The sequence below is a fragment of the Phyllobates terribilis genome, unplaced genomic scaffold (genome assembly GCF_046119375.1).
Source record: "Phyllobates terribilis strain yellow unplaced genomic scaffold, ASM4611937v1 Scaffold_8__6_contigs__length_399053987, whole genome shotgun sequence".
In the NCBI taxonomy this organism is placed as follows: Eukaryota; Metazoa; Chordata; class Amphibia; order Anura; family Dendrobatidae; genus Phyllobates; species Phyllobates terribilis.
In genome coordinates this window covers 304,034,457-304,049,821 of record NW_027362768.1, presented here as the reverse complement: position 1 = coordinate 304,049,821, position 15,365 = coordinate 304,034,457, and the positions used below count along the sequence as shown (strand labels likewise).

Here is a 15,365-nt window from a genome sequence, read left to right as displayed (position 1 = left end):
AAGTCCCACACACTGCTAGAAGCCCAAATATTTTTTCAGAGCTAGATGCAGAAAAAAAATATTTTTAATTTGCAACCTGATGGAGGTCAGTGTAGATGGACTAATAGACCAAGTCCCACACACCGCTAGAAGCCCAACTATTTTTTCAGAGCTAGATGCAGAAAAAAATTATATTAAATTTGCAACCTGCTGGAGGTCAGTATAGAAGGACTAATAGAACAAGTCCCACACACTGCTAGAAGCCCAAATATTTTTTCAGAGCTAAATGAAGAAAAAAATTATTTTTAATTTGCAACCTGATAGAGGTCAGTATAGATAGACTAATAGACCAAGGCCCACACACTACTAGAAGCCCAAATATTTTTTCAGAGCTAGATGCAGAAAAAAAATATTTTTAATTTGCAACCTGATGGAGGTCAGTATAGATGGACCAATAGACCAAGTCCCACACACTGCTAGAAGCCCAAATATTTTTTCAGAGCTAGATGCAGAAAAAAATTATTTTTAATTTGCAACCTGATGGAGGTCAGTATAGATGGACTAATAGACCAAGTCCCACACACTGCTAGAAGCCCAAATATTTTTTCAGAGCTAGATGCAGAAAAAAATTATTTTTAATTTGCAACCTGATGGAGGTCAGTATAGATGGACTAATAGACCAAGTCCCACACACCGCTAGAAGCCCAACTATTTTTTCAGAGCTAGATGCAGAAAAAAATTATATTCAATTTGCAACCTGCTGGAGGTCAGTATAGAAGGACTAATAGAACAAGTCCCACACACTGCTAGAAGCCCAAATATTTTTTCAGAGCTAAATGAAGAAAAAAATTATTTTTAATTTGCAACCTGATGGAGGTCAGTATAGATGGACTAATAGACCAAGTCCCACACACTGCTAGAAGCCCAAATATTTTTTCAGAGCTAGATGCAGAAAAAAATTATATTCAGTTTGCAACCTGATGGAGGTCAGTATAGATGGACTAATAGAATGATGCTATGCCCAAAAGATTTTACTTCACTAGGTGCAGTAAAAAAATTGGTATTCTATACACAGGTGTTATATCTTGCAACACAGATAGGCTACTCCACTGACTAACACACTCTGCAATAGGCCAAAAAGGATTAGCTTTGCTAGATTCAGCGAAATGCTGTGAAAAAAACTTGCACAGCACTGGCACAGACCTGCCTGGCAAAAACTGATAGGAACTCATGTAACCTAGTCCTGAAAAGGACTCCAATTACAATTAGTCTTTACTCCCACAACCTATCTATTTAAGAGCACAGACCTCCCTGATAAAAGTCGTAGGAAATGCTGTAACCTAGTCCTTAAAAGGACTGCAATCACAACTATTCCCTACTCCCAAGCTATCTGTATATTTGTGCGAAAATTGGCTTGAAATTAACAAGGTATAGTGCACACAGCAACAGCGGTGCCGTCTAACACGCAGCTGCAGCAGTGAGAAAATGGTGGCGACGGGGAAAATGGCTTGGTCTTATAGGGCAAGGACATGTGACATACACTGCCAATGACACATGCCCTTGCTTGTGTGAAAAAAAGCACTTCGCTCCGTGTGTGCGCTGCTGATAGGCTGACAGATTGCACCTCCCCACTGCAAATGCGGGAAAGAGAAAAAAAAATGGAGATCTTCATTGTTCCTGCAGAGATCCATCCCCTGCCCCTCCCCCCACCCCGCTGTACACTCAAACTGCGTATTAACATTAATTTTCATCATTATTGAGAAAAAATCCAGTTATGATTTTGGTGCACGAACAGTTATCGAACATAACCTCGAACAGCCGAATTTTTCTCAAATTGTTCGTGTTCGCCGAACGGCCGAACGGCTCGAACACCGCCCAAAACAGCTCGAATTTGAGATTGGCGAACAGTTCGAGTAGTACAACGCTCATCTCTACTTATAATCTGCTATTTATAAGATTTCTTTTATCATAACTCAAGTAATGCTATGATCCCCTACAGTAAATATACACTAGAGGAAACAGTTTCTTATATCATAAACTAGTCAATAATCATGGCTAGAAATTCTACATGTTAAAAAAAAATGGTTCTCAGATTTTTTTATTCCCACATGAACTTACGGTTATTTAGTGTATAATGAACTTACAGGACCACTCCAGCCAAAATTGATATACTATGTTATGCCTAGTGGCAAGGCCTAAGGTAGTTGTGCAAGACAACAGCGATTAAAGAACACCAGATAATCCATATGTAATCTTTATTTTTATATAACGCTAGCATATTCCGCAGCACTTTACATACATACCCATCATTGCTGTCCCCATTGTGGCTCACAATCTGCATTCCCTATCAGTATGTCTTTGGAGTGTGGAAAGAAACCGGAGAACCCGGAGGAAACCCACGCAAACGCAGGAAGAACATACAAACTCCTTGCAGATGTTGTCTTTGGTGGGATTTGAACCCAGGACCCCAGTGCTGTAAGACTGCAGTGCTAGCCACTGAGCCACCGTGCACCGTAATGCACAGACCCCCTTAGACCATGCACTAGATCTAACATGGTGTATCAGTTTTGACATTGGCGACTTGATGGATGAATGATCTGCAGGAAGATCGATTTTGTGCAAGCCTAGATAGATCCACCAGGGTCTTCTCCACCATTATCTTGATAGCCAAGCAATCAAGTTGCTGAGCTTTCTCCTTCTATTCTTCTGACCATGATGTCCTTCTCCAGTGATTGCTCTCTTCGCATGATTTGTCCAAAATAGGCAAGTCGTAGCTTGGTGATCCTTGCTTCGAGTGACATGTCTGGCTTGATTTGTCCCAAAATTGATTCATTTGTTCTTCTTGCCATCCATGTTATTGATAACATCTTTCTGCAGCACCACATTTCGAAGGCGTTGATTCTTCTTCTGTCTTGCTTCTTTATTAGGGTTACTTTAAAAACACAGATGAGCGATTATATTAGCATGGAACTGAATGCTACTAAAAAATTACAAAAATCAGCTTTCGATAAATTCTTCTGCGTGGTTTCTGCAAAATGGTGTCCGTCGGCCTCCATTTTTCTGAACCTTAGAGGTCCGTCAAAAAACTAAACAAAAAATTACTTATACCTTATCACTCACCTCTCCGGCTCCCTTGTTCGTTTCTGTCACACGTACGCTTCTCGTTATATCTTCAAATCAATGCCAGGAGCACAGAAATCCCTGTGCCTCTCATGCTAGGTCTGGACTTCTGGTTCTTATGAGCCCAAAGATGTTTCTGTACATGCATATGCAAAGTCAGGGCACACATTGTGACATCATGATATCCTTACCTTTTATGCACTTGCATCCCGGGAGGTGATTATAAGTATTTTTTTATTTTTTACAGCTCACATTTAATATGTTATGGAGTCTGGAGAGACCATGAAGCATAATAAGGGACATTAAATTCGACTAGAGTAACTTCTGTGAGAATCAAATTTTTGAAGAAAATCCACATTTACAGTCAAATTCTAATTTTGCCTTATCCGCTCATATCTATTAAAGAAAATTGTACCTCCTAAAATGTGCAGCTCCTTAGTTTTTCCTTGTATGTTGTTTGCAATAAACATAGCCCTAGTGGCATAGTATTTTTTATCGTAAATGTACAATACACAAATAATATAAATGTTTTATTGTTATGATGTATTTAAACATTTTTATTGTTTTTTTTTTCAGCTCAACTTCTAATCTTCTAATCTGTCGTTGGATTTGCAACTATAAACAGAGGATTTTTGTAATCATCTTTGTAACCCTAGTGAAGTAAAAGGGAGCCGCGAAACTGCTGTCCACGTGGACTGGTGCTGAAATTTCTCGTCTGGGTACCAGGCACTGCCATTCCAAGCCACGAGACATGGCAACAAATGGAACTAAGGTTACAGATGGACAAATTTCTACTGAGGTCAGCGAAGCACCAATCACAAATGATAAACCCAAGACCTTGGTTGTAAAGGTGCAGAAGAAGAAAACAGAAGATCCTGAGAGAGATACATGGAAGGGAAGATTTGATTTTCTTATGTCCTGTGTGGGTTATGCAATTGGCTTAGGGAATGTATGGAGATTTCCATATCTGTGTGGAAAGAATGGAGGAGGTAAGACACTCTTAAATATATTTATTAGCATCATTGATAGTATTTAGATAATTGTGGAAGAAAATAATATTCCATTTACCTATTGGACTTTTATTGTTAAAATATTAAGTCCAGTATGTATTAGGTATGTTTTATATTGTTATCTTGCAGTATATTATGTATATACTGTATGTTTAAAGCATTTCCTTTTAATAGATAATTTTCATTTTAACAATGGAGAGTGATCGTGGTTCCAGCCCAACACATAACAGAAAGTCCCATTGCTCTAGTATATAATGAAAATAATAGGGATAAATAATGTACCTATCAATAGTTTTTTTCAGCAGTACATAAAAATGCACAAACTTTTTCAACATTTTTTCTTGGTATAAAAAAGAGACATTTTCATTCCAACAATCTGTAGTTTTTTTGTGTACATTCAGAAACCTCTATTGTTGTCCATAAAAAAGAGCCGTACAGAAAAGTAGGCTGGGAGTAGGAGGATGCAGCTGCAGTCTAGAGCCATACAGTAAATAGTAGGCTGGTAGGAGGATGCAGCTGCAGTCTAGAGCCATACAGTAAATAGTAGGCTGATAGGAGGATGCAGCTGCAGTCTAGAGCCATACAGTAAATAGTAGGCTGATAGGAGGGGATGCAGCTGTATTCTAGAGCTATACAGTAAAATGTAGGCTGGTAGGGAGAGGATGCAGCTGTAGTCTAGAGCCATACAGTAAAATGTAGGCTGGTATGGAGAGGATGCAACTGTAGTCTAGAGCCATACAGTAATACTAGGCTGGGAGGAGGAGGATGCAGCTGCAGTCTAGAGCCATACAGTAAATAATAGGCTGGGAGGAGGAGGATGCAGCTGCAGTCTAGAGCCATACAGTAAATCGTAGGCTGGGAGGAGGAGGATGCAGCTGTAGTCTAGAGCCATACAGTAAAATGTAGTCTAATAGGAGGTGATGGAGCTGTAGTCTAGAGCCGTACAGTAAAATGTAGTCTAATAGGAGGTGATGCAGCTGTAGTCTAGAGCCATACAGTAAGTACTAGGCTGGGAGGAGGATGCAGCCGCAGTCTAGAGCCATACAGTATATACTAGGCTGGGAGGAGGATGCAGCCGCAGTCTAGAGCCATACAGTAAATAGTAGGCTGGTAGCAGGAGGATGCAGCTGTAGGCTAGAGCCATACAGTAAATAATAGGCTGGGAGGAGGAGGATGCAGCTGCAGTCTAGAGCCATACAGTATACACTAGTCTGGGAGGAGGAGGATGCAGCTGCAGTCTAGAGCCATACAGTAAATAGTAGGCTGGTAGGAGGAGGATGCAGCTGTAGGCTAGAGCCATACAGTAAATAATAGGCTGGTAGGAGGGGATACAGCTATAGTCTAGAGCCATACAGTAAAAAAGTAGGCTGATAGGAGGGGGTGCAGCTGTAGTCTAGAGCCATACAGTAAATACTAGGCTGGTAGGAGGGGGTGCAGTTGTAGTCTAGAGCCATACAGTAAATATTAGTCTGGTAGGAGGGGGATGCAACTGTAGTTTAGAGCCATATAGTAGATAGTAGGCTTGTAGGAGGGGATGCAGTTGTAGTCTAGAGCCATACAGTAAATAATTAGATGGCTGGAGGGGGGTGCAGGTGCAATCTAGAACCTTTAGTGGGGCAGTTTTTAAATATTGGAATATTTTTTATTTTCATCCTATTTCCCTGGAACTGGGGCTTGTATATTAGCACCAGCTACAAGAGAAATAAATGTTCTTAATTGCATAGCAGAGCTTTCTGGGTCTCCTATGACCCAGCAGCTTCTGCTCCTTCACTATACACAGCGATCACATGACCGCTGTGTATGGAGGAAGAAACTCTATCAAAGCCTCCAATTACTGCATATACGGTGCCAGTTTTAGACCTTCCCTGAAAAGTAGGATCATGACCGGCCGGATATCAATGGGCGATCCTAAAGCTTTTAAGAAAAAACAGCATATAGTACATAATAAAAAGTGAGTGACTTGATAAATTGGTGACATATTCAGCCAGTGTTGGACTGGGGTGCCAATGGCCCACCAGTAACTAACTCCAGGGCCCCTCTTTTCAGCTACATGCAAATGTGACATTATCCTCAATCACAAATTTATATAACAATGAGCTGGGTAGATTGTTAAATGAATAAGATGCTGCCTTTGTCTGTACATAGTGATTCAAGTGTATTGTGCCAGGTGCGGCTCATATAAGATGGTGGTGGCCCACCAGAGGATTCTCCTGTTCTCCTGCGGGCCTGTCCAAGCCTGCATGCAGCAGGAAATGAACAGCACTAAAAATAACAAAGTGATGGTATACTTTACAATCCCACAGAAACAAGTACATAGCTCACAGATCCAAGTAACTGAAAAGTGTTATCATATTAACTTAAAATTAGAAGGCCAAACTTACTTATAAACACCAATTCATAGAAGTAAGGAATGTTCAGATTAAAGTAATAAGGGGTGAGGTATGCCTGTTAGACTGTGCAACTTGTTCATGTGAGCCAGCCCCTATGCGCGTTTAGCCATGTGTCTTCTTCTGGAGATAGACATTTTGTGAGCATTTCGCTTGTTTGTCAAGTGATCAGCAGCCTGTTTAGACTCCAATATTACACAAAACCTCTGGAAAGATGTAACAAAGTGGAGGAAGAAAAGCTGTAATGTTTTTCTAATCATGGAGAATCCCTTTAGGATTTTAGTATCTTTCTCTTTCTATCTCTCTCTGGAGACACTGTTTTTAATGTACTGAATTACTCTGTATATGTTTATAAATAGTGAATGAACATGAGTTTCTGGGCAAAAATACCAAAGCTCTACATGACCCTAAAGTCCTTTATCTTTAATTAAAATTTGCCTTCAGTATGGAGCTGGGGGCAGATTTTATGGAGTTTTTACTGGATTAGCATGTTTATTAATCTATTGCATTTGTTAGCATTAATAAAGAGCACGACTTGATCTTGGCTCCAAGTGATATACAGTGCATAAAACTATGCTACTGAAATAAAAATAACTTTTTTTTTTACTTTACTGTGAATGTTGAGCCACATACAGCAATCAGTATTTCTTACCAATAATTGCATAATTTTAATCCAAATTAATTGTCTTTTTTTGCTTTTATTCAATCATCATACAGTAGATAGTAGCAAAAAATAATAATGATGACATAGAAATCAATCAGCCCAAAGCTTAAGAAATGAAAGCTGCACCGTCTGGTTGTTATGTGATAGTTGTTAATTATGACTGGCTCCTTTTCACTTGGTAAATGGTTTGAAATGATAGGTTTTAACAAATGGCAATAATAGAAAACTAAAATAATGGAATATAATTTAGTGTACTAATAGACAAAACTCTATGAGATTGCATTTTTTAAAATTAATTCTCTCATGTTAAATAAGACCTTTCACCAAATTTATCATGTTAAACTGACCACATCATGTAATAGTGTCTGCAGAGCTGAATAAAGCATTTTTTTTATTATTATTCTAATTATTAATAATTATCCATTGAGGAGATATTACCTTCTAAAGTTTAGATTCTAATTTTTGCTATGAGAGATTCACATCTGGGGACATTGACTTTTTCACCTGAATGATGTTGGCCAATCATAAGCAGGAGGCGTCATGCAGGGGAAAAAAAAGGAACACGTCCCCAGAGAAGCTTAGGAAAACCTTTTTCTGTGTGAGACATGTATTGACAAACAGCCCTGTTCTCACTGCTGGCAGGTACTGTGATTAAAAATAGGGGAGGGAAATAGAGCAGAGCTGACAGCACTGTGAGAGGAGAGATGCAGATTCAGAGGTGTTTGTAATAGCACACAGCTCTGATCTACTCGCCTCTCCATCTGGTAATAAAAATAAATGCTGGCAGTGAAAATAGAGAAGAGAGCTTTATGCCATTATGTGTCTAACTCAGTAGGCTTCCCTGGGGGTGTGCTATTTTTTTTCTCCAGCATGACGCCTCCTGTCTATGATTGGTGAATGTCATGTAGGGGAAAAGTCAACACTCCCCATAGAAGAACCTCTACTAATGCCACTTTCATCTTAGTGAAAATTAGAATCTAAACTTTACTAGCTCATATATCCATAACGGAGATGAGAAATGAAAAAAACACTATTCAGCTCAGCAGTCACTATTCTATAATTTGGCCAATTTAACATGCTAATATTGGTGAAAGGTCCACTTTAAAGCTGCAACATATAGAAGTGCTAAGCTATGTGTACCATTTTATTGCTTAGGCTAAAGTGGAACATTGTTCTATGGGATTGCTGTTGGTACTATGGAGTTAGTTGCTGGTTGTGTTTGTGAATTGGTTGGAGAAAAAGTGAAGTACTCTGTTCATATAAGTAAAGTGGTTATGTTTTTTTCTGCCATAGTCAGAGGTCTGATATTTATTCCATAACTGTATATGCATACAAGGACAAATGAAGCTTGTATATACATGACTGGACAAATGACAATAAAAATGAATCTATTTGGCAAAATGAATTGTAATATGTGCAAAGCATTAAGATTAACAAATGTCTGTAAGAGAAAATCAATTTGCCATCTATTCAATGGAATCTTTGCTTTTCATCTATTAATTAAAGTGCAAATAATCAGACTATAGCTGGCCAGTCATTCAGTGGACACCCCATTCATTATGCCACTAGCCATATAGACATAACAGTATGTTGAAGAATACTGAGAATATCGCCCAACTACTTCAGATATATTAAAATCTGTCTGCCAACTACAAAAATAATGCATTGATCATTTTCGGTAGGAAGGAATTTAGCCAGTTCTTCTTTTCATTCTTTAAAGGGTTTAGCCACAACTTTTTTTATTGATGGCCTTTTATTACTATAGGCCATCAATATCTGATCTGTGGGGGTGTGACACCCACCACCCATGCCAATCAACTGTTAACGCCCCAGATGGAAGTTCTTGGATGCTGCCAGAACACAGAAGCTTTGTCAAAACTATCGTGGCTGTGGCAGAGTACCACAGAACCACCCCCTAATCATTTGAATAGGGATATATCTGCAACACCTGGCCATTCTAGAATTGAAAGAGCTTCTGTGTTCTGGCAGCATATAAGAACTTCTGGGCAATGCTGATTTGTGGGGGTGCCAGGTGTCACAACTCCACCGATCAGATATTTATGGCCCATAATAATGATAGATCATCACTAAAAAAGTAGTAGCCAAAACGCTTTACGTTAAATGATGTTTGTGCACGGTTTAGGTTGAGGCCTGGATTTTGACTGGGCCATTGCAAAACCTTGATACTTTTCTTTTGTAGCCATTCTGATGTAGATTTACTACAGTGCTGGGTATCATCGTCCTGTTGCATGACTCAGTTTCGGTCAAGCTTTAGCTTTTAGATATAAACTTTGCAACTGGTTGTATTATCACATATACAATTGAAGGAATATTTAGGCACTTTACTAATTATACAACAGCTTTGAAGTACTGGGCTTAATCTTCAAACTTTAAGAATTATCAGAATAACTTGCTTCTCAGAAAAATGTCAAACTTTTTATTTTACCAAATTATTAGCTATTATGTCAGAAAGAGAAGTAGATATTTTAACTATTACTAATTCAAAGGCTAATATTATTTCTATTTAAGTGTGGATGGGGTAAATGTTGGATTACAGGTTCATTATATATACAGTCATATACAGCCCACTATAGATTATAGCATTAAGGTAGGAACACAGGAATGTTTTTGTACTTTCATTCAATCTCAAGCTAAATCTAAAAGTAGTAAAGTAGATTACTATAAGTACCGAGAAGATCCATGACTCCATGGTGGATTTCTTTAGACCGTGCTCTATTATACAGGTCATTGGTGACATTCTTAATAAATTATTATTTATTATTCCTATTGTTTTCCGTAAAGAGCCTCATCCCTGGATACAGAATGGGTTCTTCCAACTAATATGAAACCTCACACCAGGCTTGAAAGTTTATGCACTTTGACAATACTTTTTCTTTAGACAATTTAGTGAAAACTTCACTTGATCTAGTGAAAACTCCACCACCCAATCCACCACCCTCCAAGAAGAATCTTCTTTTAGTCAGAAAATTACTGGGCTCTTCTGAGAAAAGTAGTAAGGTGAACCTTGCAAAGTGATAACTCTGTGTACAAATAATCTAGAAGTTGTTACCTGCAGTCCTATGTACTACTACAGATAATGCAGTGATAACTTTCTGAGTACAGACAACATAGTAGCTGTTACCCGCAGTCCTATGTAACGCAACATATCACACAGTGATAACTCTATGAGTATAGTTAATGTAGAAGATGTCACCTGCAGTGCCACATGACACTAATATGACTAACATTGTCCCTGGCCACATCGATGCTGGGAATTTCAGCTTTTGCAGTGCTGATAAGAATTAAATTAGATGGATGATGTTGAATGATGATGTTTAGAAAAATGGCAGTCAGAAACCGCTTAACTGCTGAAGCTACGTAGAAGTGAATTACAAATAATCACACTAGAGATGAGCAAATAATTACAGATATTTGCTCATCTCTAGTGTGTAAGGTACAGATAAATCTAGCGATTCACAAGTAACAGTCCATCTAATTGTAGTCTTTCATTAGCGCCCAGACCACCATGACATCTTCTTCTATCCTTGTCTCATCTCTGTAGAATGTAATGCACAGACATCATTGCGCTGCCTGACATTCTCTGTAAGCTCTGAACCTCAGGTGGCCTAAAGTTGCCGGTGGTGTCTTACCAAAGTAAATGGCGGTGAAGGGATCTGATGTCCCTCTACTGAAAAAAGTTTTTAAATGTATCCAATGTTCTGAACTCAGATACAGATGAACGTCTGACAGACTTGACAACTCCTCTAGGAGTCTGGGCGGTCTCCCCTATTTCTGAGAGCCTCTTGTTGTGGAACAATTGACAAGTATGAAAATCCCTCTGCACTATGACTAATTTCTGGCCAAATCCAATAGAAACCAAATGGATCCTTCCCATGATATCTGACACTACCAGATACATATTGGTGACCTTAAAGAACACCTGTCACTTTAATTGACTTTCCAGAATGAGCTGTCAAGTGCATGTAAATGAGGGGTAACACTATTTTTCGCTATTATATGACTTGTATTCTACATTGTCACCATTTTTCCTCTCTTTAGACTTCATCTCTGATTGTCAGTTGTCCCTGAGCTAGTGGATAGAGAATAGCTGCTATGATATTTCTCATAATATGAACAAAAAGAGAAAAGGAAATCCTGCCCCACTAATTCTTTGTATGACACCCTGAAAAGCAGCATGGAGGATATAATATAGTAGTACTAGGAAATGAAGTCTTGATTCTAGCATTTGGAGTACCTTAAACACTTAGTAAAAAAGCAGCATTGTTTTGTGTCTCTTTCCTCTCTCACTGTATCTGTTTTATCCTCCTCCTCCCCCTTCCCTCAACTTAAACTTCTGTGGGCAACACATAATCTGGTCCTTTAGTAAGCTGGCAGTCCATTTCATCTATCAAATTGAACTTAAATAATATTTTAGGGTGAATGATCAGTACAGGCAGGTTAGTGCAGAAAATGTGTCATAAGAGTATTTTTTTTTTCATATTTAATTATACTATTTTTGCAAAATTTGTGACTATTTAAGACAAAACATTTCTTTGTAATATCAACATTAATTAAATGTTTATCTGCTCTGACTTTTCTACAAACTCAAGGTCAGTGGCGTAAATAAAGTCCGATGGGCCCCAGTGTAAGATTTGAAGAGGGTCCCCATCCTGATTATACATATACATATATACATAAATGTATATACAGCATACCCCACACCATTACTGACCCACTGCCAAACCGGTCATGCTGAATGATGTTGCAGGCAGCAGATTGCTCTCCACGGCGTCTCCAGACTCAGTCACATCTGTCACATGTGCTCAGTGTGAACCTGCTTTCATCTGTGAAGAGCACAGGGCGCCAGTGGCGACTTTGCCAATCCTGGTGTTCTGTGGCAAACCATTTGTGCAGATACATGCACATTTGTGGCCTGCTGGAGGTCATTTTGCAGGGCTCTGGCAGTGCTCCTCCTGTTCCTCCTTGCACAAAGGTGGAGGTAGAGGTCCTGCTGCAGGGTTGTTGCCCTCCTACAGCCCCCTCCACGTCTGCTGGTGTACTGGCCTGTCTCCTGGTAGCGCCTCCAGCCTCTGGACACTACGCTGACAGACACAGCAAACCTTCTTGCCACAGCTCGCATTGATGTGTCATCCTGGATGAGCTGCACAACCTGATCAACTTCTGTGGGTTGTAGAGTCCATCTCACGCTACCACAAGTGTGAAAGCACAACCAGCATTCAAAAGTGACCAAAACATCAGCCAGAAAGCATTGGTACTGAGATGTGGTCTGTGGTCCCCACCTGCAGAACCACTCCTTTATTGAGAGTGTCTTGATAATTGCCAATAATTTCCATCTATTGTCTATTCCATTTGCACAACAGCATGTGAAATTGATTATGAATCAGTGTTGCTTCCTAAGTGGACAGTTTGATTTCACGGAAGTTTGAGTTACTTGAAGTTATATTCTGTTGTTTAAATGTTCCCTTTATTTTTTGAGCAGTGTATATATATATATATATATATATATATATATGTATAATGTCCCTCATCCTAGTCCCATCCTGGTATATATATAGAGTTGAAACCAGAAGTTTACGTACACTATAAAAAGATACATATGCAGGTTTTTCTCAATATCTGACATGAAATCAGAATAAACCTTTCCCTTTTTAGGTCAATTAGGATTACCATAATTTTTAATATTTGCCAAATGCCAGAATAATGAGGGAGAGAGAATGTTTAAGGCATTTTTACTACTTACTGCAAAGTCAAGAGTTTGTACATACATTTCATTAGTATTTGGTACCATTTTCCTTAAACTGAATGACTTTCCACAAGCTTCTCACAATAGTTGGTCTGAATTTGGGCCCATTTCTCCTGACAAAACTTGTGTAACTGATCCAGGTTTGTAGGTCGTCTTGCTAGCACCTGCCTTTTCAGCTTTGCCCATAAATTTTCAATAGGATTGAGATCAGGGCTATGTGATGGCCACTCCAAAACATTGACTTTGTTCTCCTTAAGCCACTTTGTTACCAGTATTACCTTTGTTTGGCAGTATGCTTCAGGTCATTGTCCTTTGGAAGACCCATTTCCACCCAAGCTTTAACTTCCTGACTGATGTCTTGAGATGTTGCTTCAGTATTGCCACATAATCTTTTCTCATGATGCCATCTATTTTGTGAAGTGCACTAGTCTCTCCAGCAGCAAAACAACCCCACAATATGATGCTGCCACCCCCGTGTTTCACAGATGGGATGGAGTTTTTAGGCTTCCAAGCTTCTCCCTTTTTCCGCCAAACGTAACGATGGTTATTATGCCCAAAAAGTTAAATTTTAGTTTCATCAGACCACAGAACATGTCTGCAAAAATTAAGGTCTGTGTTCCTGTGTGCATTTGCAAACATAAATCTGGCTTTTTTATGTTTCTTTTGGAGTAATGGCTTCTTCCTGGAAGAGTGACCTTTCAGCCCATGTTGATACAGTACTCGATTCACTGTGGATAATTGACTCAGAAGAAACAATTTGCAGATTTCCCAGAGGAGCATTGTGGCTTGAAAAGTCTCTTCACCTTGATGTGCTTAGTAGTGGTGAGCAAACGTGCTCACCACTGCTCGGTACTCACCCGATCATCATGGTGCTCGACAAGCTCGGCGAATATTTCTGGTTTGCTCAGGCGGAAACTCAGGTCCCCTCCCTGCATGTTTGGAGCTCTTTAGAGAGCCAATGAACATGCAGGGATTGCTTGCCATGCATTGTAATGACGTAGCCATCTTGGTTGTGGCATTACAGTGATTGGCTGGCCGCACAGTGTCATCAGGTCTATAAGCGACGCCAGGTCTATAAGACCTGCCGTCGCTATGCTCGTCACAGTTTACCCGGAATCAGGCAGAGTAGGGAGAGATGCTGCTGAGTCAGGGAAAGATTTGCTTGTTTATAGTTAGTATAGGTATTCCACAACATATATCTAATCAACAGAACTAACAGTCCTTCTGAGGACTAATCCAGCTGCATATATTCAGTGGTGATAGCAGGAGTTAGGGAGGGAGGCAGGGTATGTAGCAGACTGCAGTGCATATAGTGCAAGGGGGTTCATTGAACGTCCTGTTAGTAGGTATAGGTATTCCACAACATATATATATATATCCATCTGAACTAACAGTCCTTCTGAGGACTAATCCAGCTGCATATAATTAGTGTTAGACAGGCAGGCAGCATATGTGGCAGACTGCAGTGCATATAGTGCAAGAGGGTCCATTGAACATCCTGTCTGCTGCTGCTATAATAATTACAGATATTTGAAGACATAGCCCCAGATATCAAGGGTCCAGGGCAATTTTTTTTTTATCTTACTCCTGGCTATTTGCATAAAAAGCAATCCAGAGTACACCATTTTTCTGCGCCATTTGCTTGTTAGCACTGCAGAATACAGCCAGATCTGTTCCCTATTTCAGTGATAAAAATCCAGAAATTTGAACTGAACCTGGAAAATATTGGCTTCCTTTTCCATTCTGTTGCAGTATGTCGGTCAAGCTATTCACACTAGGTCTCTGTGTAGAATAATATTAGTAAATTACTGGCCTGCTATTTAATATCGTGGTTCTTTGTCAGTCATATCACCTATAGCAGTGTTCCAAAATCAGCCATTTCTTCCATTTTCATTTTGTTGCAGTGTGTCGGTCAAACTATGCACACTAGGTCTCTGTGTAGAATAATATTAGTAAATTACAGGTCTGCTATTTAAAACCATGGTTCTCTGTCAGACATATCACCTGTAAGAGTGTTTCAAAATTAGCCATTTCTGCCTTCCATTTTGTTGCTCTGTGTTGGTCAAGCTATTCACACTAGGTCTCTGTGTAGAATAATATTAACAAATTACAGGACTGCTATTCAAAACCGTGGTTCTCTGTCAGACATATCACCTATAACAGTGTTCCAAAATCTAGCCATTTCTTTCATTTTCATTTTGTTGCAGTGTGTCGGTCAAGCTATTCACACTAGATCTCTGTGTATAATTATATTAGTAAATTACAGGCCTGCTATTTAAAACCATGGTTCTCTGTCAGACAAATCACCTATAACAGTGTTCCAAAATCAGCCATTTCTTCCATTTTCATTTCGTTGCAGTGTGTCAGTCAAGCTATTCACATATACCTGGTTTACAAAATCAGCTATTTCTCGTGAACATGGAAAATATTGTCCTGCATTT

At 39.3% G+C, this 15,365-nt stretch overlaps 1 protein-coding gene across 2 annotated transcripts in view; it reads left to right on the top strand.

Annotated features, from left to right (window-relative positions):
- The window catches only part of SLC6A1 (solute carrier family 6 member 1), a 402,595-nt gene that overhangs the window by 196,806 nt on the left and 190,424 nt on the right, over nucleotides 1-15,365 (top strand). For both annotated transcript variants that reach the window (XM_073644511.1, XM_073644512.1), the window contains one exon: nucleotides 3,676-4,088. In XM_073644511.1, coding sequence (XP_073500612.1) covers nucleotides 3,851-4,088 — 238 coding nt within the window. In that variant the 5' untranslated portion in view covers nucleotides 3,676-3,850. The remainder of the gene's footprint in view (nucleotides 1-3,675; nucleotides 4,089-15,365) is intronic.